At 45.9% G+C, this 24,630-nt stretch overlaps 1 protein-coding gene across 1 annotated transcript in view; it reads left to right on the forward strand.

The window, feature by feature from the left end:
- The window catches only part of LOC111966621 (calmodulin-binding transcription activator 1-like), a 166,438-nt gene that overhangs the window by 118,002 nt on the left and 23,806 nt on the right, over window positions 1-24,630 (forward strand). The window contains exons 4-8 of the mRNA XM_070444331.1: window positions 418-558; window positions 1,044-3,343; window positions 3,913-4,039; window positions 4,352-4,486; window positions 5,077-5,081. Of these exons, the coding sequence (XP_070300432.1) occupies window positions 418-558; window positions 1,044-3,343; window positions 3,913-4,039; window positions 4,352-4,486; window positions 5,077-5,081 (2,708 nt within the window). The remainder of the gene's footprint in view (window positions 1-417; window positions 559-1,043; window positions 3,344-3,912; window positions 4,040-4,351; window positions 4,487-5,076; window positions 5,082-24,630) is intronic.

Here is a 24,630-nt window from a genome sequence, read left to right on the forward strand (position 1 = left end):
ACAGTGTATTAAGGGGGTGTATGGGTGGGTTAGTAGTGTACAGTGTATTAAGGGGGTGTATGGATGGGTTAGTAGTGTACAGTGTATTAAGGGGGGTGTATGAGTGGGTTAGTAGTGTACAGTGTATTAAGGGGGTGTATGGATGGGTTAGTAGTGTACAGTGTGTGGTGGTGATGGGGAGGGGGCTGTATTAAATATTCTTATTTTTGGACATTTACACTTTAGTCATTTAGCAGATACTCTTATCCAGAACGACATACAATTAGTGATATATATATATATATAGGTGGGTCAGTAGTGTACGGTGTGTTGGTGTGCAGTGAGCGGGTGGTGGTGGGGAGGGGGGCTGGCGTGGCTGGCTGGCTGGTGGTAGTGGCTGTCTGGCTGACGTCTGTGTCTCCTCCTCTCTCCCGGCAGTTCATGGCATCAAGTGGACTTGTAGCAACGGGAACAGCAGCTCTGGCTTCTCAGTGGAGCAGCTGGTGCAGCAGATTCTGGACAGCCACCAAACCAAGCCACCTCCCCGGACCCACAACTGCCTCTGCACGGGCACCCTGGGTAAGGGGGAGGGGATAGGGGGTAGATACGGGCAGGAGGATAGGGGGTGAGAGAGAAAGGAGAGATGGGTAGGAGAAGTCAAAGGACAGAAGGCAGTGAGAAGGAGAAGAGGTTTAAGCTCATACATCATGCTCAGAGTGAATGTGAAAGTGTCAGGGTCATGGCTCTCTCGTTTTGGATTGATAAAAGTTCAAAAAATATCAAAAGGAACACCAATCAATCAAATGATTACTTGAATTACAATTCCTTGGATAATTACATGTGTTTCCAGGTGATTTGTTTAGGTACAGAAGTACAGGCAGTATTCTTATTGGTATTGTATGAATTCTGATGAGCTGTTGTAACAAGTCATTTAAAGCCTTCCCACAGAATTAGTTTGTGTCACCGAGATTCACTGTACCCTTCTACATTCTTTCTAGATGATTGATGACTTATGCTGTATTTAATGCTATCTCTCAGTAACCTCTCCTTCCTCCCTCTAACAGGCGCAGGGAGCAGCGTGCATCACAAGTGCAACAGCGCCAAACACCGCATCATCTCCCCCAAGGTGGACCCCCGTGGAGGCTACAGCAGTGGTCACTCTGAGGTCCAGAACAACGACGTGTCCGAAGGCAAGACCGAGCACAGCAGCCATGGAGGAGGGGGTGGAGGAGGAGGGAAGAGCTCAGGGGGAGGAGGGGGTAGCGCCAGAGAGAAACGCAATGGAAAGGTCCACAAGCCTGTTCTCCTGCACCAGAACAGCACAGAGGTGTCCTCTACCAACCAGGTGGAGGTCCCAGACACCACCCAGAACTCCCCTGTGTCCATCAGCAGTGGCCTGAACAGCGACCCAGACATGGCTGACAGTCCCGTGGTGACGGGCTTGGGCCATGTAGCCGCCGTCATGTCCCAGAGTGTCTTCATGTCCGAGGTGACCGGAGACCCCGTCTACAGCATGTCCCCCACAGGGGGCCCCAACACCCACCTCATGGGCCCCGACGCAGCCTCCCAGGGCCTGGTGCTGTCCGGTGTTGTGGCAGACAGCCACAAGTTTGCCTTCCCCAGCGGAGGAGCTAGGGAGGGGGGAGCAGACGGGCTGTCCATGCTGTCTGCAGCCGGGGTGTCTGAAGAGCTGGTCCTATCCAGCAGCCTGGATAACGGAGGCATGAAGATACCTGAGACCACCATGAACTTCGACCCTGACTGCTTTCTCAACAACCCCAAGCAGGGCCAAACCTATGGGGGCAGCAGGCTGAAGGGGGACGGCAGCTCCTCCTCCTCCTCCTCTTCCTCCAACGGCACCAATGGCAGCATGCAGCGCTCTCCCTCCATGTCAGACTCTGGATACAGCTTCAACTCTGCTCTGGTGAAGAACATCAAGACGGAGGACATGTCCTTCGAGCAGCAGCTGGCCACCGAGCAGGGATACCAGGTGGGGGTGGTGGTGAGCTGTGGAGGAGGTGKRKCTKGTTCCTCTGGGGCWRGTTCAGCACAGRGCTCCCTCGGCCTGACCCCTGCAGGCTCTCTGCTGCCCTCTGGAGGAGGCCTGAGCCCCAGCACCACCCTGGAGCAGATGGACTTCAGTGCCATCGATGCCAAGCAGGAMTACYCSTCCGGGGCTGGGWCAGTGGGCTATGGCCAGSCTATRAACAGCCCCCACCTCTCCCACCAGAGCCACTCGCCCAGCTTCTTCCTCCAGGACACCCAGCAGCCCGGCCAGGCCCAGCAGGGCAGGTCCTCCATGGGCCAGAAGACTCATCTGATGGAGCACAACTCCCACGACTCCACAGCCTACATGAGCCTGCAGGTGGTCAAGACGGACTCCCCTGGCAGCAACGGCCATCTCCACCACCACCACCAGAGCCACCAGGGCCAGCATAGGGCCAACTGCAACGGGGGCTCCCCCACCGAGGGGCCAGGGCAGGGGCCTGGGTCTCTCCAGCTCCTGCAGTACCAGGGGGGCTTCCCTGGGCTGGGGCCGGAGCATGAGGAGGTGGTGGGTCTGGAGCAGCCAGGCAGCGTGAGCTCAGGCCAGGCCGGGGGAACAGAGAACGGAGAGGGTCTACTGAAGCCTGGGGATCACCTCCAGGCCTGTGGAGGAGGCAACCAAGAGGGAGGAGGTGCAGAGCACTACCTGCAGCAGGCCAATGACGGAGGAGGAGGTCAGGGAGGTGGAGGGAAAGGAGTGGCCATGCACAACGGAAATGGCGTCAACAATGACGGCAGCGACCGCTCCCAGCAACAGCAGCAGCTGCAGCCCCTCCTCCAGGGGGCTGGGATGGTCCAGGGCCTCTACAATACTGTGGGCCACCACCAGGGCCTGGGCGGAGCGGGCTCCAATGGGGTAGCAGGAGGGGGAGGCATGGAGATCAGCCTGGACCACTTCGACATCTCCTTCGGGAACCAGTTCTCTGACCTTATAAATGACTTCATCTCTGTGGACGGTAGTGGAGCCAACATGACGGCCGGAGGAGCCCTCTACACCCACCAGCTGGTGGGCAACCACGGCTCAGATGGCCAGGCCACACCTAGCGGAGCTCCTCAGCAGGACCAGGAGGACGGAGGTGTAGGAAGGGCCCGGGGAGCAGGATACAGCCCCTCAGAGCTTTGTCTCCAGCCCTGCTGCAGCCCCCAGTCGCTTGGTGGAGGTGCCGGGGGTGCAGGGGTGGAGCCAGGCTCCCTGGCCTACATGCATGTGGCGGAGGTTGTGTCTGCAGCCGTGGCCCAGGGGGCTCTGGGTATGCTGCAGGCCACTGGGAGACTCTTCATCGTCACTGACTACTCCCCTGAGTGGTCCTACCCTGAGGTGAGCCTCCACCACACTGTGCATGTTCTCCTCCTTTAACTATCATTATACTCCAATTTCATTACTAAATAGTTTTATATTGTCATTTTAGTCAGACAGAGTTTTTTTTACTCCTACCAACAAACATACATATCAACATAGTTTGAACTGTAATATCACTGTTCAACCACCGGATGGCAGCTCAATAATGTAATGTACAGAGAGCGTAAGTCTGTGTAACGCAATGACACTGTTCCACCACAAGATGGCGACCACTTTGGTCAGTCAGAAAAATGGCTGTAAAATCACGGTCCAACCACAGGATGGCAGCCCAGTCAAATATACCACAGAGACAATACAAGTCTATGTAATGTCAATGACACTGTTCACCCACGAGATGGCAGCCCTTTCACTAGATTTCATGCAGTTTGAGGATACATCACTGTGTGATCATGTTATTCCTACTGCTCTCCCCTAGATGGGAGCATTACATTAAATAATAGCCCAAATCACACTCGCTCCCTCATATCTAGTATAGATTCAGTTTATCCATTTCCCGCTCTGTGAGTCTGTGTGTTTATCTGTTCCAGGGAGGAGTGAAGGTGCTCATTACTGGTCCATGGCAGGAGGCCAGCTCTAACTACAACTGCCTGTTTGACCAGGTCGCTGTCCCTGCCTCTCTCATCCAGCCGGGGGTGCTGCGCTGCTACTGCCCAGGTAAGACTGGCCTCACTGGCCTGGCCTGCCACACCTCCTGTATCCTTCCACCACGGCCGACTAAATACACAGTCTATTTATTAGGGATATCAGTCATTTTCTTTTAGACTTCTAATTTGGTTTCTGGAGATCAGCATACATTACATGAAGGTTCCTCAGTTGAGATTGTGTCTCACTGGACACTGAGATGTTTTAAGAAGAATAGTATAATGTTCCTAGGTCTACAGGGGTTTAGGGTCAAGAGTGTTAGAGTTGTAGCAGTTATCAGTGAAGCGTCTGATTCAGACTCTGTCTGTCTGTCTCTGTCCACAGCTCATGACACTGGGCTGGTGACGCTGCAGGTGACAGCCAGTAACCAGATCATCTCTAACTCAGTGGTGTTTGAGTACAAGGCCCGCGCCCTGCCCTCACTGCCTTCCTCACAACACGACTGGCTCTCACTGGACGGTAAGAGACAGTCTATCTGCCTCTGACCTTTCTCTGTCTCTCTCGCTCTCTCGCTCTGTCTATCTCCCTCTCCCTCTGCCTCGCTCTCGCCGCCTCTCTCCCTCTCCTCTGTATCTCCCTTTTGCCTTCTCTCTCTCTTTCTCTCTCCCTCTCCTCTGTATCTCCCTCTTGCCTTCTCACTCTCTCTCTCCCTCTCTCCCTCCCACTCTCTTTCTCTCTCTCTCTCTCTCTCTCTCTCTCTCTCCCTCTCTCCCTCCCACTCTCTTTCTCTCTCTCTCTCTCTCTCTCTCTCTTTCTCTCTCCCTCTCCTCTGTATTGCCCTCTTGCCTTCTCACTCTCTCTCTCTCCCTCTCTCCCTCCCACTCTCTTTCTCTCTCTCTCTCTCTCTCTCTCCCTCTCCTCTGTATTGCCCTCTTGCCTTCTCACTCTCTCTCTCCCACTCTCTTTCTCCTTCTCTCTCTCTCTCCCTCTCTCTCTCAAGTATGAAAGCAGCAGTGAGTCAACTCCATTAGATCTTGGGTTCAGGTTGTGTTACAGGACATTGGAGAGCACATGTCTTGTCCTGTGTCTTTATTGTTTTCTAATGTCAGGAAATGTCAGAATCAATAGTTGCCTTGAATCAACTGTAGTAGGAACTCAGTTAATTTGGGGTTTGATTTGACTATAACCATGAAGTGCACCAGTCCTTGTCCTGTGTCTTTCAGAGGATGCTATTATGTTCTGATAGACTTGTCAGGATCAATATCTAATAGCTGTATTGAATCACCTTCATTAGAAATTGAGTTGATCTTGGACTTCTATGACATACATGAGTGTATGTTACTGGGCACGCATGGAAACTGTGATTGGCTGCACAATGAAGACTAGGACCCAAGGGTTTTGCTGCAGGAAATCTTGTGAATTAGTATATTTAGACTAATGGTAGGGAGAGATGGAGTAAGGCACTACAGGGATGTTTATCTCTGTGTTCATGTTGGTAGGCACAGGTAGGTGTATATACCGGTATGTGTGTGTGCTTTCCCAGTGTGTGTGTGTGTGTGTGTGTGGGGAGTGGGGGGGGAGCTCCACAGTTGCACACTTACTGCAGTGTCAACACGACTGTGCATTGACAGGATAAAGTAGGGCATGGTGAGGAGAGGGGAGGACTGGAGCGAGCGAGCGGGCTGACGGGACAGCTGCATTGCAGACGGCCCTTGAGGGAGTGGGAGTGAGTAATCAGGAGTTGTCGGCTCCCAGGCAGGCGTTGCACGGTGGAACCAGTGTATCCCTCCGCCATTCATTCATATGGTAAACTCACTCTCTCTCTGCCTCACTGGCACATTCACAGGACCAGTTTAGGAGGGGCTAAGCTAAGGAGCTGAGGGAAAACACAAGTCTGATCTGTTCACCCATTCCCCTTTCCCACTCAGTGGCTTGATATTGGCTTGGCAATTGTATTGGTAATGGTTTTGGCTTGTGGTTGCATTTTGATGGTTATTTTGGCTTGTGGTTTAATTTGGAATCATCTCATTTGCCATGTATGGTAATMATTTACTAGATGTATTTTCTCAATCTGTTCATGTCCAAAGGTGACAGGTTTACTGCTGACTTTTCAGATGTATGCCTATGTTGCCTAATACTTGTCCTGATGACACTCATAAATACTACATGGTGTTTATAAATTAATCCTGCTACACTGAACAGAAATATAAATGCAACATGTAAAGTGTTGGTCCCATGTTTCATGAGSTGAAATAAAAAATCCCAGAAATGTTCCATATGCACAAAAAGCTTATTTCTCTCAAATTGTGTGCACAAATATGTTTACATCCCTGTTAGTGAGCATTTTATCCTTTGTCAAGATAATCCATCCACCTGACAGGGAAATAAAAGACCGCTCTAAAATGTGCAGTCATACAACACAATRCCACAGATGTCTCAAATTTTGAGGTAGTGTGCAATTGGCATGCTGACTGCAGGAATGTCCACCAGAGCTGTTGCTAAATTGAATGAGATCATCCGGCTTCTTCACCTGCGGGATCGTCAGAGGTTACTCATGCTTATTGAGTAATCTCAGTGACATGTTGATTGAGTAATCTCAGTGACAAGCTGATTGAGTAACCTCAGTGACATGCTGATTGAGTAATCTCAGTGACATGCTGATTGAGTAATCTCAGTGACATGCCGATTAAGTAATCTCAGTGACAAGCTTATTGAGTAACCTCAGTGACATGCCGATTGAGTAATCTCAGTGACATGCTGATTGAGTAATATCAGTGACAAGCTGATTGAGTAACCTCAGTGACATGCTGATTGAGTAACCTCAGTGACATGCTTATTGATTAATCTCAGTAACATGTTGATTGAGTAATCTCAGTGACATGCTGATTGAGTAACCTCAGTGACATGCTGATTGAGTAACCTCAGTGACATGCTGATTGAGTAATCTCAGTGACAAGCTGATTGAGTAATCTCAGTGACATGCTGATTGAGTAACCACAGTGTCAAACTGACAAGCTGATTGAGTAACCTCAGTGACATGCTGGTTGAGTAATCTCAGTGACATGCTGATTGAGTAATCTCCGTGACATGCTGATTGAGTAATCTCAGTGACATGCTGGTTGAGTAATCTCAGTGACAAGTGAAAAAATAACAAATTGATACACTAGTATCATCCAGTACAATAACGGGTGCTCTCCAAGGTCCTGAAAGTTAATTTACTTTACGACAACACTAAGTATGGACTACTATAAACTACATCAAATATTGCCATTTTACAGCACCACAAATTATTCTATTAAAATATTTACACCAAATTCACTGCATGAAGCAGTTAGTTGCATTGTATAACACAGCATGAATGACATTCTGCACGTGCTACACCACAGATAAATGTAACCTAGAAAAGACTCAACTCCAGATATGCGACACTATCCATTTGCGTGCCTGTAATGACCCATAATTTGATCACTCAATAGCCTTAATAATATAATTCCCATTCCGTTCATTCTGAAACTGTGCTATGCTATGATGTGCTAATGGCACAGCTGCCTGCCTGCTTTGATTTGTCATAATGCAGAGTGGGGGAGGGGGMACTTTTCCTTCCTCTGCAGCACTGCAGGTACGGAGCCATGGGCAGGACAGAAAACACTGAGGTATCGGAGCTGCAGAACAGTCTTTTACCCGTTAATAATTTTCTGTCCATTGTCCTGGACGGTCCCGTTGGCGCTCACTACCCGGGTACTGGTTCGTTAGGAAGACAGTGCGCGCCAAATTAGTCTATACAGAGCTGTTCACCGCTCCTGGTGGTTCTCCATCTAATCTGAAAGTAAACAGGTGTAGTAAAGCTACCTACCCTCATAAAAAACCAGGGGACTGTGTAATGCAGGGTCACTGTTAGGTAAATACGGCAACCGAGCGCAGACATACAGGGCAACAAGCGGTTTATTTCAAATAAATAATGTCRATATAGACTGGAGCTGACATTTACCACTGGAGATAACCGCTCATTTGAAGGCTAACCCACTTTAAGTGACAATGAACCGAAGTAGGCTACATAGGCTGCGTCGAATATTTTCTCCATCAAATAAAATCAAACGCGAGAAAAAACGACTTGTACAAAACGTGTACACACCTCAGTTTGGTTGTTGGTCGGCAGTTGAACATTTCAAAGTAAAAGCGAAATGTATTAATAGTAATGAGAGCGCCAAGGGGGCTCGAGCTTTTAAAAGCTCGACAGCTGGAGGAGAAAACTAGGGCATCTGTTTACCTGCGGCACGTGCGCACGACGACGTCTACTCGCAACAATGTATTTTATTTTACTGCAGGCTAGTGGGGGACTGAGGAGAGAGAAGCGCAGCAAGGGAAGGAGGGGGTAGGAGAAAATGATGTGTAGGGGAGGGGGCTATGATAGAAAGAGTAGTGAGTGGTCTTTATTGCTCTCTCTCTCTCTCCCCTCGCATCGGTGTTCCACTTTGTTATAGTGTTAATGAGTGCTCTATTGATCTTCTACACACCAAGGATATTGTTTTACTCATAGCATCATTTAATACCAAGAAACTGTGGGAATTGGGAAACTGTGCACATAAATGAAATGCAGCATGCTTGGACTTTGGTCAGGATGCCAGTGAATGACATCTGCTCTTCCTAAAGAGAAGGGAAACAGTTTGGCTTTTCAGGGGGACTCTACCAATGGAAAATGAAGTAGAAGGTTAGATGTGTTTAGAGTATTTTTGTTGAACGGTGTTGTGGTGTATCTGTGTGTTATCTTCTGGTGACTAACAGGAGAAGTTAAGTTACACACGCTTTAGACGTTTTACTCAAAGGCTGACTGTATTGTTTCAAGACGAGTACTAGCATGTCATGCTCATCAGTATGTCTTATCGTTTAGCCTACTATTGTTGAGAATGTTTTGTTGTGTGCTTTCTCMAAATGTTTAGTGTTACTGTCTGTGACTGTCTCCTTCATTTCACACTGTAGCAGTAGAGTAGTTGGTGTGGAACTAGCTTGTTTCTCTGTACTTTTTTRATCTGTCTCATTTTATGCCTTCATTTTTTTTTACAAAGTCAATTAAACGGAAGCTTAGTATTTGTTTCAGCACTATCCTTAACATGCAAGGGCTTCAAATTGCAGCATGGGTTCACAGCTTACTATCACATCATAAGTACTCACAAAGCAAGATTATCGACAGTTTATTTATAGCCTACGAACGAGATACACTCAAAAAGCCTGAAAACCAGCATGTCTTTAACTCTAGTGCCGGTAACAAGGGGGATTCTTTCACGTGCACAATACACGAGCGCTAATTTCGCTGTCCACCGCGTCATCCTTCTGAAACTCAAAAGCAAGTTGATCAGGTAGGCTAAAGCAGGCTATCTTTTGCGTGCTTAGTTGATGCTAGAAAACTAATGAATAGTAACTGACTTATTTAGTAGTTCTCACGTGCTAATACAACGAGACCAAACCAGTTTCACAACTGTGGCCTGTGCCATTGAAAGCATACAGAAACACGCAAGATGGATATGATTTAGTGACCGAAGCTAAAAGGATAGCATGACCGAAAACAGGATTCGACACCCTCCTAGCCTGACTGCGCTAGACTTTTAAAATACATGAGTAACAAGAGGAGGGAAATGCACTATTAGAAAACCATTAACAGCTCTGTAGTAACAAAACACTTCTGCAGCATAACGCTGAAGCCATGGGACAAAGTATTTCAAGTGTAACAGTGATTAAAAAGGCATCTCTAGTAGGCTAGCATCTTATTCCACCTGAATGCAATAACGTTTTCAGAACCATAGAGCTTTGGACAGCGACGATAACAGTTGAAAGAGGGATGCTTCAGAACCATGGTGCTATGGATAGCGACATTAACCCTTGTATTGTGAAACGTCTGCAGGACACATACTATATTATAATTTTAGGTCCTCCAGTCRTGTTTAATAACTGTATAACAGTTGTGTTGGTTTATTACACTCTGAATGTAGCCTATCAGTCATGTATAGGCCAATTCCCCTCTCCACAATGATACTTGTTGCTCGTCTATTCTTAACCCTCTAAAAAAGCCCTGTTGACTTGGTGCTACATGACTCAGAATAACAGAACTTTATAGTAGCATGTGCAGGCAGTTTATGTGCAGGCAGTTTATGCTGTAAGAAACAGACCTTGGTAGATGTCAATTCTTAACAGTAATGATGACAAAACACAGAAAGCAGAGAGGCTATTATAATTTGCCAAGCGTAGTTTGTTTCAAATGCAATTGTAATAATATACTGCTGCAGGAGTTTGTCCATTTAGAAATGTTTGATGGAATGAGAGCAGCTCCAGTGAAGTGGAAATGCTTACCAGGGCATGACTTTACCCCAGGGCATGACTTTACCCTAGGGCATGTTTTTTTTCCCAGGGCATGGCTTTATCCCAGGGCATGGCTTTACCCTAGGGCATGGCTTTACCCCAGGGCATGGCTTTATCCCAGGGCATGGCTTTATATCCCAGGGCGATGGTCTTACCCCATGGGATGACTTTACCCAGGCCATGGCTTTATCCCAGGCATGGCTTTACCCAGGGCATGACTTTACCCAGGCATGGCTTTACCCCAGGCCATGGCTTTATCCAGGGCATGGCTTTACCCCAGGGCATGACTTTACCCCAGGGCATGGCTTTATCCCAGGGCATGGCTTTACCCCAGGGCATGGCTTTATCCCAGGGCATGGCTTTATCCCAGGGCATGGCTTTATCCCAGGGCATGGCTTTACCCCAGGGCATGGCTTTATCCCAGGGCATGGCTTTACCCCAGGGCATGGCTTTATCCCAGGGCATGGCTTTACAGTACTAGAACCTGTGGAAGGAGGAAATGGAAAGGTCTCTTTAGAGAAAAGGGTTCATTTGTATCTCTTCTCTATGCTTCCCCTTAAGCTGCGGAGGCAACTTGTGATGACCAAATTCATGTTCACACACATAATCAACATGACTGAAGTGTTTAGCGAGATGTAACATTCCCTTCAACGTTCTCTTAACATTTTTGAGCAAAATAAATGTGTGTGACTCTTCAATAGCTTTACCATATCATTAGTAGTTTTTTGCCTAAAATGACATACCCAAATCTAACTGCCTGTACCTCAGGCCCTGAAGCAAGGATATGCATTTTCTTGGTATCATTTGAAAGGAAACACGTTGAAGTTTGTGGAAAAGTTAAAGGAATGTAGTAGAATATAACACAATAGATCTGGTAAAAGATCATACAAAGAAAAAATAAACCGTTCTTTTGTATTTTTTTTTGTACCATCATCTTTCAAATGCAAGAGAAAGGCCATAATGTATTATTCCAGCCCAGCTGCAATTTCGATTGTTGGCCACTAGATGGCAGCAGTGTACGTGCAAAGTTCTAGACTGATCCAATGAGCCATTGCATTTCTGTTAAAAATGTTGAACCAAGACTGCCCAAATGTGCCTAATTTGTTTATTAATAACTTTTCATGTTCAAAACTGTGCACTCTCCTCAAACAATAGAATGGTATTCTTTCACTGTAATAGCTACTATCAATTGGACAGTGCAGTTAGATTAATCATAATTTAAGCTTTCTGCCAATATCAGATTTGTCTATGTCCTGGGAAATTTTCTTGTTACTTATAACCTCATGCTAATCGCATTAGCCTATCCCAAAGAAGTTTTAATAGCTAACCCTTTACTCTCAGCCTTTAGTCAGGCTGAGCGCAGTATACTGTCAATAGTTGTGTGTTTCCAACACAACAGTGGGGACTATTACTTGCAGAGATGATGTCATAAACATATCATACCTCAAGTCAGAACTATTACTTTACACTGCTGTGACACATGCAGTGATTTTGGACTTCTGTTTGGCTGACTAACAAGTGTAAGCTGTGCTTTCATACAGCTTCATGGGGTATTGTGTTGTCATTTATCATAGTGTTATTCCATGTGTCATGTTTACGATAGAATTTTCATGGTTTTAGKGCTACGATACTGTAGGGCTATGAAAGCAGCATTTACTATAGCTGAGATGTGTTGTATGGGCGGCAGGTACCCTAACGGTTAGGAGCATTGGGCCATTAACACAAAGGTCTCTGTTTCGGATCCCCGAGCCAACTAGGTGAAACATCTGTCAATGTACCCTTGAGCAAGGCACTTAACCCCAACATCTCCTGTAAGTTGCTCTGGATAAGAGTGTCTGGTAAATTACTAAAATGTGAAAGAGAATATGGTGTAATGGACTTGGTGTGAGTGCTAAAGCTTTCTAACTACAGGTCAGATTACAGCTTTTGAGAATGTTTAAAGGGACCTCTAACACAATTGATGGAGTGCAGTCCTGCTTCTTACTCTACCCATTTGACTTGTTTTTCTCTCCAATTAATCCTCATAATTTGATTTTACTTTTGTGGCTTCAAGCATAAAATACATTGTAGGCATGCAATTTTCTGTATGAATGCAATTCATTCTTATGACATTCAGCACTTATAAACTACTCAGCATTTATTATGTTTTGGACAGTAATTCCAGAAACATTTTGTCCAGTCCACATTTTGTGGATCTGTTGGTTAATACTGCGGATAGTTGGAAACCTGTTTGCCAGCAGCATTTAGAAAATGGTCTTGATCTATGAAAAGCCTGCTTTCTCAAGGACTATGGACTGGTGCTTGTTGATTGATTTTTTCCAGTGGCTCTCAGCCCTTATACCATATAAGCCAATGGAATGTTGTTTGGCAGAACACACAGGAATGAGAAATCTTGGTCATAATATACTAGTTAGTACATCAGTAGAAGTGAGGGTTCATCTGCAGACTCCCCTGTAAAAACATGTAAGAAATGTTGTTGTCTTGCATGTTGTTGTTGTTTTGCCAGCACTACACAGCTGATTCAAATCCACTCAAGCTTTGATTATTTTAATCAGCTGTGTAGTGCAAGGGCAAAAACCAAAATGTGCACCCAGGGGGCCCCAGGACCGTGTTTGGGAAACCCTAGGCCACAGGCTGATGGACTATATCACTGCATTGATCTCGCTAGTATTGTATCATTTAGTATTCTGCCTCCAGCTGATGCTTTAACGTCCTACATATTAGAACAATTGCTAAGCATAAGAATATACATGTACAGGTCTAGTGTGGTTTCTTATGTGCCACATTCTATGGTGCACATCATCATTTGCTATAATCATAGGTTATGTGTAGGAATTAGTAAAGCAGATATTTGTMATTTTCTGTAATAGCAGATTACAAGCAGTRATTCCTCTTTGTGTTGTCTCTTCTCGTGGCATTTCACTGGCCTGTAGAGCAGTCCGAAATATAGAGTACCTCCTCGGTCTTGATGTTGAATTGAAATTGACCTGCCTCTCCCGGGACCTGGACTGATGCCATGAGGTCAGACGCATGCTACCTGATGAGCTTATTTACAACCTTGCCAGACAGGACTTCCATATTAGGAGTAGACAGACTTATGTGTGAACTATAAAGCATCTGGCTTTTTAAAATGTAGACTGTGGAGCTGTTTGCTCCTCTATATTTATGTATGTAAAATCCTATAGAAGAACCCGTTGCATGAATGGTCGGTTTCTAACTGAATAAGATGCTTTGACTAAATGTGTGTTGTTTTACATTAGTCATTACTAATATGTTGCAACAGAAGGTGAATAGCCTACATTTTCTACGTTGTTCTGATGATATATAGGCTACTGTTCTTGTTAGCCATTACAGTGCAATCAATGCTAAATAGATTTGCTCCTGCAGAATTGATTTGCAGGGTTACAAAACAATGTYAATATATAGCGAAGTTGGTTACACCAACAACATTGAAATTACATTAATAAAAGACACATCAATAGACTGCACTTCTACCCTCACTGACCCCTATAATCACTACATGACATTGGATTCTATGTAGTGTTCTCAGTAGGAAATGTCTGTAGTTCTGGTTTTGACCCATGCTAACCCTTGCTGTTGTTTGTGTCACTTTGTTGGGTTTAAGCTGACACAATGGGTTTAAACTGGGTCAATGTTTCATTTTGAAATGAATGCACTCTCTCAAAGAGAATTGAGATGAAATTGAAAACTGAGAGGAGATTACCTTATCTTATTTCTGTGGTCTTAATCCTTGGTCTTTTCAAACCTCTCATCAATATTCTATACTCTGTCCAGGAGAAAGAATACTGCACGTAAACCCATTACAAGCTGAAGGAAGAGGACAWCACTATTAAAGAAAAAAACACAATGGACAGAACCAACAAAGCTGGTCATTATGCCAAAGAAAGGCAACTTGGCCTTTGATTATCAGTGTACCCATGGGTCCCAGCTGTGTGGGCCTGTGCCAGATGGCCTCGCAACCTCTTCCTTTAGACAGACACAAATACCAGCTTCTGTCAATCAGGATAATATACTGCACAATCACAGACTCATAGAGAGGTAGGACTGGTCTTATTACTTAGCTACGTGTGGGGGTTTGCTGAGGTTGGACCTCAGCCTTCTTAGATCAGTATATGTGGGGGTTTGATATAGCCACAGTCTTTAACTGTACATGAAACTGTGGGGGTTTTGATATAACCACAGTCTTTAACTCGTACAAGAACATGTGGGTTTTGATATAACCTCAGTCTTTAACCGGTACAAGAACATGTGGGGGTTTGATAAAACCGCAGTACTTTTAACCGGTACAGACGTGGGTGTTTGATAAAACGCAGTCTTTAACCGTACAGAACATGTGGGGGTTTGATAAAACCGCAAGTCTTAACCGGTACAGAACATGTGGGGGTTTGATAAAACCCAGTCTTTAACCGGTACAGAACATGTGGGGGTTTGAATAAACCGCAGTCTTTTAACGGTACAGAAAATGTGGGGGTTTGAATAAAACCGCAGCTTTAACCGGTACAGAAACATGTGGGGGTTTGATAACCCGCAGTCTTTAACGTAAGAACATGTGGGTTGATATAAACCACAGTCTTTAACGGTAAGAACATGTGGGGGTTTTGATAAAACCGCAGTCTTAAACCGGTACAGAACATGTGGGGGTTGATAAAACCGCAAGCTTTTAACCGGTACAGAACATGTGGGGGTTTGATAAACGCAGTCTTTAACCGGAACAGAACATGTGGGGTTTGATAAAACCGAGTCTTTAACCGGTACAGAACATGTGGGGGTTTGATAAAACCGCAGTCTTTAACCGGTACAGAACATGTGGGGTTTGATAAAACCGCAGTCTTTAACCGGTACAGAACATGTGGGGTTTGATAAAACCGCAGTCTTTAACCGGTAATAGAACATGTGGGGGTTTGATAAAACCGCAGTCTTTAACCGGTAGAACATGTGGGGGTTTGATAAAACCGCAGTCTTTACCGGTACAGAAATGGGGGGTTTGATAAAACCGCAGTCTTAACCGGTACAGAACATGTGGGGGTTTGATAAAACCGCAGTCTTTAATCGGTACAGAACATGTGGGGGTTTGATAAAACCGCGGTCTTTAACCGGTACAGAAACATGTGGGGGTTTGATAAAACCGCAGTCTTTAACCGGTACAGAACATGTGGGGTTTGATAAAACCGCAGTTTAACCGGTACAGAACATGTGGGGGTTGATAAAACGCAGACTTTACCGGTACAGAAACATGTGGGGGTTTGATAAAACCGCAGTCTTTAACGGTACAGAACATGTGGGGGTTTGATAAAACCGCAGTCTTTAACCGGTACAGAACATGTGGGGGTTGATAAAACCGCAGTCTTTAACCGTACAGAACATGTGGGGGTTGATAAAACCGCAGTCTTAACCGTACAGAACATGTGGGGGTTTGATAAAACCGCAGCTTTAACCGGTACAGAACATGTGGGGGTTTGATATAAACCGCGGTCTTTAACCGGTACAGAACATGTGGGGTTTGATAAAACCGCAGTCTTTAACCGGTACAGAACATGTGGGGTTTGAATAAAACCGCAGTCTTAACCGGTACAGAACATGTGGGGTTTGATAAAACCGCAGTCTTTAACCGGTACAGAACATGTGGGGGTTTGATAAAACCGCAGTCTTTAACCGGTACAGAAATGGGGGGTTTGAATAAACCGCAGTCTTTAACCGGTACAGAACATGTGGGGGTTTGATAAAACCGCAGTCTTTACATCGGTACAGAACATGTGGGGTTTGATAAAACCGCAGTCTTTAACCGGTACAGAACATGTGGGGGTTGATAAAACCGCAGTCTTTAACCGGTACAGAACATGTGGGGGTTTGATAAAACCGCAGTCTTTAACCGGTACAGAACATGTGGGGTTTGATAAAACCGCAGTCTTTAACCGGTACAGAACATGTGGGGGTTTGATAAAACGCAGCTTTAACCGTACAGAACATGTGGGGTTTGATAAAACCGAGTCTTTAACCGGTACAGAACATGTGGGGGTTTGATAAAACCGCAGTCTTTAACCGGTACAGAACATGTGGGGTTGATAAAACCGCAGTCTTTAACCGGTACAGAACATGTGGGGTTTGATAAAACCGCAGTCTTAACCGGTACAGAAACATGTGGGGGTTTGATAAAACCGCAGTCTTTAACCGGTAAGAACATGTGGGGGTTTGATAAAACCGCAGTCTTTAACGGTACAGAACATGTGGGGGTTGATAAAACCGCAGTCTTTAACCGGTACAGAACATGTGGGGGTTGATAAAACCGCAGTCTTTAACCGGTACAGAACATGTGGGGGTTTGATAAACCGCAGTCTTTAACGGTACAGACATGTGGGGTTTGATAAAACCGCAGTCTTTAACCGGTACAGAACATGTGGGGTTTGATAAACCGCAGTCTTTAACCGGTACAGAACATGTGGGGGTTTGATAAAACCGCAGTCTTTAACCGGTACAGAACATGTGGGGGTTTGATAAAAACCGCAGCTTTTAACCGGTACAGAACATGTGGGGGTTTGATAAAACCGCAGTCCTTTAACCGGTACAGAACATGTGGGGGTTTGATAAAACCGCAGTCTTTAACCGGTACAGAACATGTGGGGGTTTGCTACAGTGGCAGCATAGAGATAATGATGAGGTCCAACAGGTTTGATTGGCATTAGAAGACACACAGGTTGGTGTCTGACTGTGAGGATGATTAAAGGTGTCAGCTCACACCCTGCCAACCCATAGCTCTACACAGAGAATGTAAACAGGGGCCCCAGCAGTCCATTCGTCTTAAAGAAACCATGCTAGTCTAGCTCTTTGTGATTCAGTGTTGTTATTTGTTAGTATCCAGACTATTCTCTTTCACTCCTAAGAACACTGGGGTCCCAGCAGACTGCCTGGACTTCTAGCAGATTCTCGCCATATCAACGGCCAGACATAGCATGGCTGTATGGTGATGCCTATAGGGAGGCTGAGGAGAGTCTGGTGGAATGAATGTTCAGTAGCAAACACATTCGTAGTAAAACTGTGGATAAGGGGGGCAGAATATTCATCATTGATGCTTAGCTGTGTCTCCTGTGGCCTTCCACATGCCTTCCACTCCATGCTACTACATCAGAGCTAATTAACTGCAAAAACACTATACAGTACCAGTCAAAAGTTTAGACGCACCTACTCATTCAAGGGTTTTTCTTTATATTGACTATTTTCCACATTGTAGAATAATAGTGAAGATAACATAGGAATTGTGAAAATATGAGTTTAAGTGTATTTGGCTAAGGTGTATGTAAACTTCCGACTTCAACTGTAGTAACCAAAAAAGTGTTAAACAAATCAAACTATATTTTAGATTTTAGATTCTTCAAAGTAGCCACCCTTTGCCTTGATGACAGCTTTGCACACTCTTGGCATTCTCTCAACAAGCTTCACATGGAATGCTTTTCCAACAGTCTTGAAGGAGTTCCCACATATGCTGAGCACTTGTTGGCTGCTTTTCCTTCCCTCTGCGGTCCAACTCATTCCAAACCATCTCAATTAGGTTRAGGTCTGGTGATTGTGGATGCCAGGTCATCTGATGCAGCACTCCATCACTCTCCTTCTTGGTCAAATAGCCCTTACACAGCCTGGAGGTGTGTTGGGTCATTGTCCTGTTGAAAAACAAATGATAGTCCCACTAAGCCCAAACCAGATGGGATGACGTATCGCTGCAGAATGTTGTGGTAGCCATGCTGGTTAAGTGTGCCTTGAGTTCTAAATAAATCACTGACAGTGTCACCAGCAAAACACCATCACACCTCCTCCTCCGGGCTTCATGGTGGTAACTACACATGTGGAGATCATCCGTTCACCTTTCACTGCGTCTCACAAAGATACGGTGGTTGGACTCCAGACCAAAGGACAGATTTCCACCGGTCTAATGTCCATTGCTCGTGCTTCTTGGCCCAAGCAAGTCTCTACTTCTTAGTTTCTTTGCAGAAATTCGACCATGAAAGCCTGATTCACGCAGTCTCCTCTGAACAGTTGATGTTGAGATGTCTGTTACTTGAACTCTGTGAAGCAGTTATTTGGGCTGCAATTTCTGAGGCTGGAGCTYTGATGAACTGAGGTAACTCTGGGTCTTCCTTTCCTGTGGTGGTCCTCATGAGAGTCAGTTTCATCATAGCGCTTGATGGTTTTTGCGACTGCACTTGAAGAAACTTTAAAAGTTCTTGAAATTTTCCACATTGACTGACCTTCATGTCTTAAAGTAATGATGGACTGTCATTTCTCTTGCTTATTTGAGCTGTTAATAATATGGACTTGGTCTTTTACCAAATACGGCTATCTTCTGTATACCACCCCTACCTTGTCACAACACAACTTATTGGCTCAAACGCATTAAGAAGGAAAGAAATTCCACAAATTAACTTTAAACAAGGCACACCTGTTAATTTAAATGCTTTCCAGGTGACTGACAACCTTATGAAGCTGGTTGAGAGAATTCCAAGAGTGTGTATAGCTGTCATCAAGGTATTTTTTTATAATTTTTTATTTAGCCTTTATGTAACTAGGCAAGTCAGTTAAGAACAAATTCTTATTATTCTTATTATTCTTATTCTTATTCTATTATTATAATAATTCTTATTATTATTCTTAATATATTTTGATTGGTTTAACACGTTTTTGGTTACTACTTGATTCCATATGTGTTAATTAATAGTTTTGATGTCTTCACTATTATTCTACAATGTAGAAAATAATAGAAAATAAAGAAAAACCCTGGAATGAGTAGGTGTGTCCAAACTTTTGACTGGTACTCTATATACATAACTATGTGAACAATGAGTGGGTTTGGCTATTTCAGCCACACCCGTTGCTGACAGGTGTATAAAACGAGCAAACAGCCATGCAATCTCCATAGACAAACATTGTCAGTAGGATGGCCTTACTGAAGAGCTCAATGACTTTCAGCATGGCACCATCATAGGATGCCACCTTTCCAACAAGTCAGTTCGTCAAGTTATTGTGAAGTGGAAACGTCTAGGAGCAACAACTTCTCAGCCGCAAAATGGTAGGCCACACAAGCTCACAGAACAGGACCGCTCAGTGCTGAAGCACGTAAAAATCATCTGTCCTCTGTTGTAACACTCACTACCGAGTTTCAAACTGCCTCTAGAAGCAGCGTAAGCACAATCACTGTTCATCGGGATTTTCATGAAATGTGTCCGTGACCGAGCAGCCGCACACAAGCCTAAGATCACCATGTGCAATGCCAAGTGTCGGCTAGAGTGGTGTTAAGCTCGCCCCCATTGGACTCTGGAGCAGTGGAAACATGTTCTCTGGAGTGATGACTCATGCTTCTCCATCTGGCAGTCCTACCTGCCCCAATGCATAGTGCCAACTGTACAGTTTGGTGGATGAGGAATAATGGTCTGGGGATCATTTTGATGGTTCGGGCTAGGCCTGGTTCACTGACCTCAACCCCATCGAACACATTTGGAACACCGACTGTGAGCCAGGCCTAATCGCCCAACATCAGTGCCTGACCTCACTAATGCTCTTGTGGCTGAATGGAAGCAAGTCCCCACAGCAATGTTGCAACATCTAGTGGAAAGCCTTCCCAGAAGAGTGGAAGCTGTTTTTGCAGCAAAGGGGGGACCAACTTCATATTAATGCCCATGATTTTGGAATAAGATGTTCGACGAGCAGCTGTCCACATACTTTTGGTCATGTAGTGTACGTGCTTGATAAGCTCCTTGTACCTTGTTCGCCCAATCTATCACAGAGTTACCTAATGTCTCCAAAATAGATTCATATAAGACAGTGTCTGTGTTGCGCTCGCTCAGCCTGGGCAGTGTGTATCTGCAGGGAAATAGACAGTGGTCTCCTATCCCTCGGCTAGGACAGAGAGCTGTTCTCCACTGTACTGAGTGCTCCAAAAGTCCTCACACACATTACTTGAAGCTTTGGACTTTAGACTATACCTGACGTGTTGATATTAGTACTGTTGTTCCCTTCTCACTTATTAAGGTGTTATGTAGTGTCTATGTAGTGTCTATGTAGTATCTATGTAGTGTCTGCACTGGCTGTATAAGATGAAGGAGCCTGTAGAATTTTGGCCTGTTGGCCTGTTCTTCAGTTCAGCCCAGCAGCTCAAAGAGCGAGAGCAGATGGCTGACATGTCACAGAGCTGTGACAGATGGGGGAGGGGGGGTGCAGGGTGACACTCAGGAGACCTATTGACTGACTACAATGTCAGCAGGGACCCCAACACATATGGTCCCAGGGTGCTGTTAATGAGAGTCACAGTGGAGCAGAGGATGATTGGGACAGGTAGAGGTGTTGTCACATTCGCCATATGCTTAGCATGCATGATCCTCACTGACCTTAAAGGGCTCAGGCAGTGGTGTTATTATAGAGTGCCCATGCTCCTCACTCACTCTAGACTAGAGGACTCAGGCAGTGGTGTTAGTATAGAGTCCCCATGCTCCTCACTCACTCTAGACTAGAGGACTCAGGCAGTGGTTGTTATATAGAGTCCCCGTGCTCCTCACTCACTCTAGACTAGAGGACTCAGGCAGTGGTGTTATTATAGAGTCCCATTCTCCTCACTCACTCTAGACTAGAGGACTCAGGCAGTGGTGTTATTATAGAGTGCCCATCCTCCTCACTCACTCTAGACTAGAGGACTCAGGCAGTGGTGTTATTATAGAGTCCCGTGCTCCTCACTCACTCTAGACTAGAGGACTCAGGCAGTGGTGTTAGTATAGAGTCCCCATGCTCCTCACTCACTCTAGACTAGAGGACTCAGGCAGTGGTGTTAGTATAGAGTCCCCATGCTCCTCATCACTCTAGACTAGAGGACTCGGCAGTGGTGTTATTATAGAGTCCCCGTGCTCCTCACTCACTCTAGACTAGAGGACTCAGGCAGTGGTGTTATTATAGAGTCCCATGCTCTTCACTCACTCTAGACTAGAGGACTCAGGCAGTGGTGTTAGTATAGAGTCCCGTGCTCCTCACTCACTCTAGACTAGAGGACTCAGGCAGTGGTGCCACTCTAGACTAGAGGACTCAGGCAGTGGTGTTATTATTGAGTCCCTGTGCTCTCACTCACTCTAGACTAGAGGACTCAGGCAGTGGTGTTTTATAGAGTCCCCGTGCTCCCACTCATCTAGACTAGAGGACTCAGGCAGTGGTGTTATTATAGAGTCCCCATGCTCTTCACTACTCTAGACTAGAGGACTCAGGCAGTGGTGTTAGTATAGGTCCCCGTGCTCCTCACTCACTCTAGACTAGAGGACTCAGGCAGTGTGGCTCATCTAGACTAGAGGACTCAGGCAGTGGTGTTATTATAGAGTCCCTGTGCTCTCACTCACTCTAGACTAGAGGACTCAGGCAGTGGTGTTATTATAGAGTCCCATGCTCCTCACATCACTCTAGACTAGAGGACTCAGGCAGTGGTGTTATTATAGAGTCCCCATGCTCTTCACTCACTCTGACTAGAGGACTCAGGCAGTGGTGTTATTATGAGTCCCCGTGCTCCTCACTCACTCTAGACTAGAGGACTCAGGCAGTGGTGTTATTATAGAGTCCCGTGCTCCTCACTCACTCTAGACTAGAGGACTCAGGCAGTGGTGTTATTATAGAGTCCCCATGCTCTTCACTCACTCTAGACTAGAGGACTCAGGCAGTGGTGTTAGTATAGAGTCCCCATGCTCCTCACTCACTCTAGACTAGAGGACTCAGGCAGTGGTGTTTATATAGAGTCCCATGCTCCTCACTCACTCTAGACTAGAGGACTCAGGCAGTGGTGTTAGTATAGAGTCCCCATACTCCTCACTCACTCTAGACTAGAGGACTCAGGCAGTGGTGTTATTTAGAGTCCCCGTGCTCCTCACTCACTCTAGACTAGAGGACTCAGGCAGTGGTGTTATTATAGAGTCCCGTGCGCCTCACTCACTCTAGACTAGAGGACTCAGGCAGTGGTGTTTATTAGAGTCCCCATACTCCTCACTCACTCTAGACTAGAGGACTCAGCTTATCAGCGGGTGTGAAGGAAGTAAAGACAAGATCTGGAGGTCGAAGATTGTTATGTAGAACACAAGAGCTGCCTCCTGCAGTTCAGTTGGTCTTTTAGACAAAACCATCGCTCACTCAAACACAGAAACCCAGTTTGAGCAGCTCCTGTTTGTCAGCTAAAACATGTCTCTAAATGTTTTCTGGGGCAAGTGATTAGTGAGTTACTGTTCATATGATGTGCCAGGCTCCTGTCAGTCAGGCTCTGTGCGCTGCTGCCTAACTGTGGGAGTGACAGTATAGACGTGTGCTTTTACACACTGTCAAGAGGGGAGGAACAAAGCACAAGGAGGGTGTTGGTGATGTCAGAGTGTTGTTGTACTTCTGTTTTCACTGGCTACACGCTCCCCTCTATCTCCCACCCTCACTCCTCTCGCCCCTCTCCCTCGCTCCCCTTGTCCCTCCCTCCCTCTCTCTCCCTCCTCTCTCCCTCCCTCCTCCTCCTCTCCTCTTTCTCCCCCCTTCCTACCCCTCCCTCCTCCCCTCCTACTCCATCCCTCCTCTGCCTCCTCCCCTCCTCCTCCCTTCCTCTCCCTCAGTTTGCCCTCCTCCCCTTCTCCATTCCTCCCCCTCCCTCTGCAGTATACGTGCATCACATTCAGAGCAGCAGGCATCAGGTGGCAATGACATCATCTGCACTGCAGCACACTGCAGCAGTGGGTCTGAACAAAGAGATGTCAGCTAGTCCTCTCCTCCTGCCCCCGCCACCGTCTCTCTCCCTCCCTCTCCCTCTCTCCTCCCTCTCTCAGAGAGCATAACCCTGGTGCCTAGACATGCTGCAGGGCTATGACTTACCTAACCCCCTCTCACCCACGCCTTCCCCCTCCTACCACTAGGGTATAGGCTGGCTGATGTACCTCTACAGCCCTCATCATCACCTTGCCCTTAGCCACCTATGGAGAGATAATGAAAGGTATCACTGTTGGGGTTTGTAATTTAACAGTGTCAGTGTTGGCTGGTGACAGTATAAGCGCTGTGGAGAGACACAAGGAGGGTGTGTGGGATAAACGTCCATTTTCTATTTTCTAACTACCACACATCATCAGTAATAGCAGTAATTTACTGGCCTTTGATTGTATGTTTTTTCTTGTAACAGTAACAATTACTTGACCTCTTTCTATATTGACTTATAGGGAACCCAAGCATGACATTCATTCTCCGATGAGTGGAGAGCTTCTGCCTTCAACTGACTTCCAAGATAYGGCAGTAGTGTAAATGTCAAAGGGTCCCTGCTGTGGTGGCTCCCCACTTAGGAAGTTCATTACTGCAGTGTCCCCTCTGGAAAAATAAAATATCTATGACCATTATTATAACATAGTGATGGATAATTACATGTATCATATTTTTTCCATTGTGTGCTTTTCTGCCCTGTTATTTTCTTGCCCTCCCATTCATCAATAAGCCAATGCCGCAGGAAGGACAAAAACATATACACAGAGGCATGTTCCTGTCGCTTAGTTACTCGGCAGCATGTTGCCACAGAAACAGCCTCACAGTGGCTAAATGAGGAATGCTAATGCAGTGTTCCACACTCCTGCTGCAGTGGGCTCACTGTCTGGGCATCACACCCCACTGTCTGTGCACAGCAGTCTGTGTGGGTGTATGTGTGTGTGTGTGTATGCGTGTATGCGTGTGCGCGTGTGTATGCGTGTGTGCGTGTGTGTGTGCTTGTTTGAGCATAGAGTTCTCTCCTCTAGTGCGGCAGGTAGCCTAGTGGTTAAGAGGGTTTGGCCAGTAACTAAAAGGTTGCTGGTTCAAATCGCAGAGCTGACTAGGTGAAAAAACTGTCAATGTGCCCTTGAGCAAAGCACTTAACCCCAGTATCTCCTCTAAGTCGCTCTGGGTAAGAGCATCTACTAAAATGTGAAAGAGAATATGGTGTAATGGACTTGGTCTGAGTGCTAAAGCTCTCTAACTACAGGTCAGATTACAGCKTTTGAGAATGTTTACAGGGACCTCTAACACAATTGATGGAGTGCAGTCCTGCTRCTTACTCTACCCATTTGACTTGTTTTTCTCTCCAATTAGTCCTCATCATTAGATTTTACTTGTACATTTTTATGCATGCAAAGGACTATGGACTAGTGCTTGTTGATTGATTTTGTCCAGTGGCTCTCAGACCTTCTACCATATAAGCCAATGGAATGTTGTGGGGCAGAACACACAGGAATGAGAAATCTTGGTCATAATATACTAGTTAGTACATCAGTAGAAGTGAGGGTTCATCTGCA

The sequence above is a fragment of the Salvelinus sp. IW2-2015 genome, linkage group LG7 (assembly GCF_002910315.2).
Source record: "Salvelinus sp. IW2-2015 linkage group LG7, ASM291031v2, whole genome shotgun sequence".
Taxonomy (NCBI): Eukaryota; Metazoa; Chordata; class Actinopteri; order Salmoniformes; family Salmonidae; genus Salvelinus; species Salvelinus sp. IW2-2015.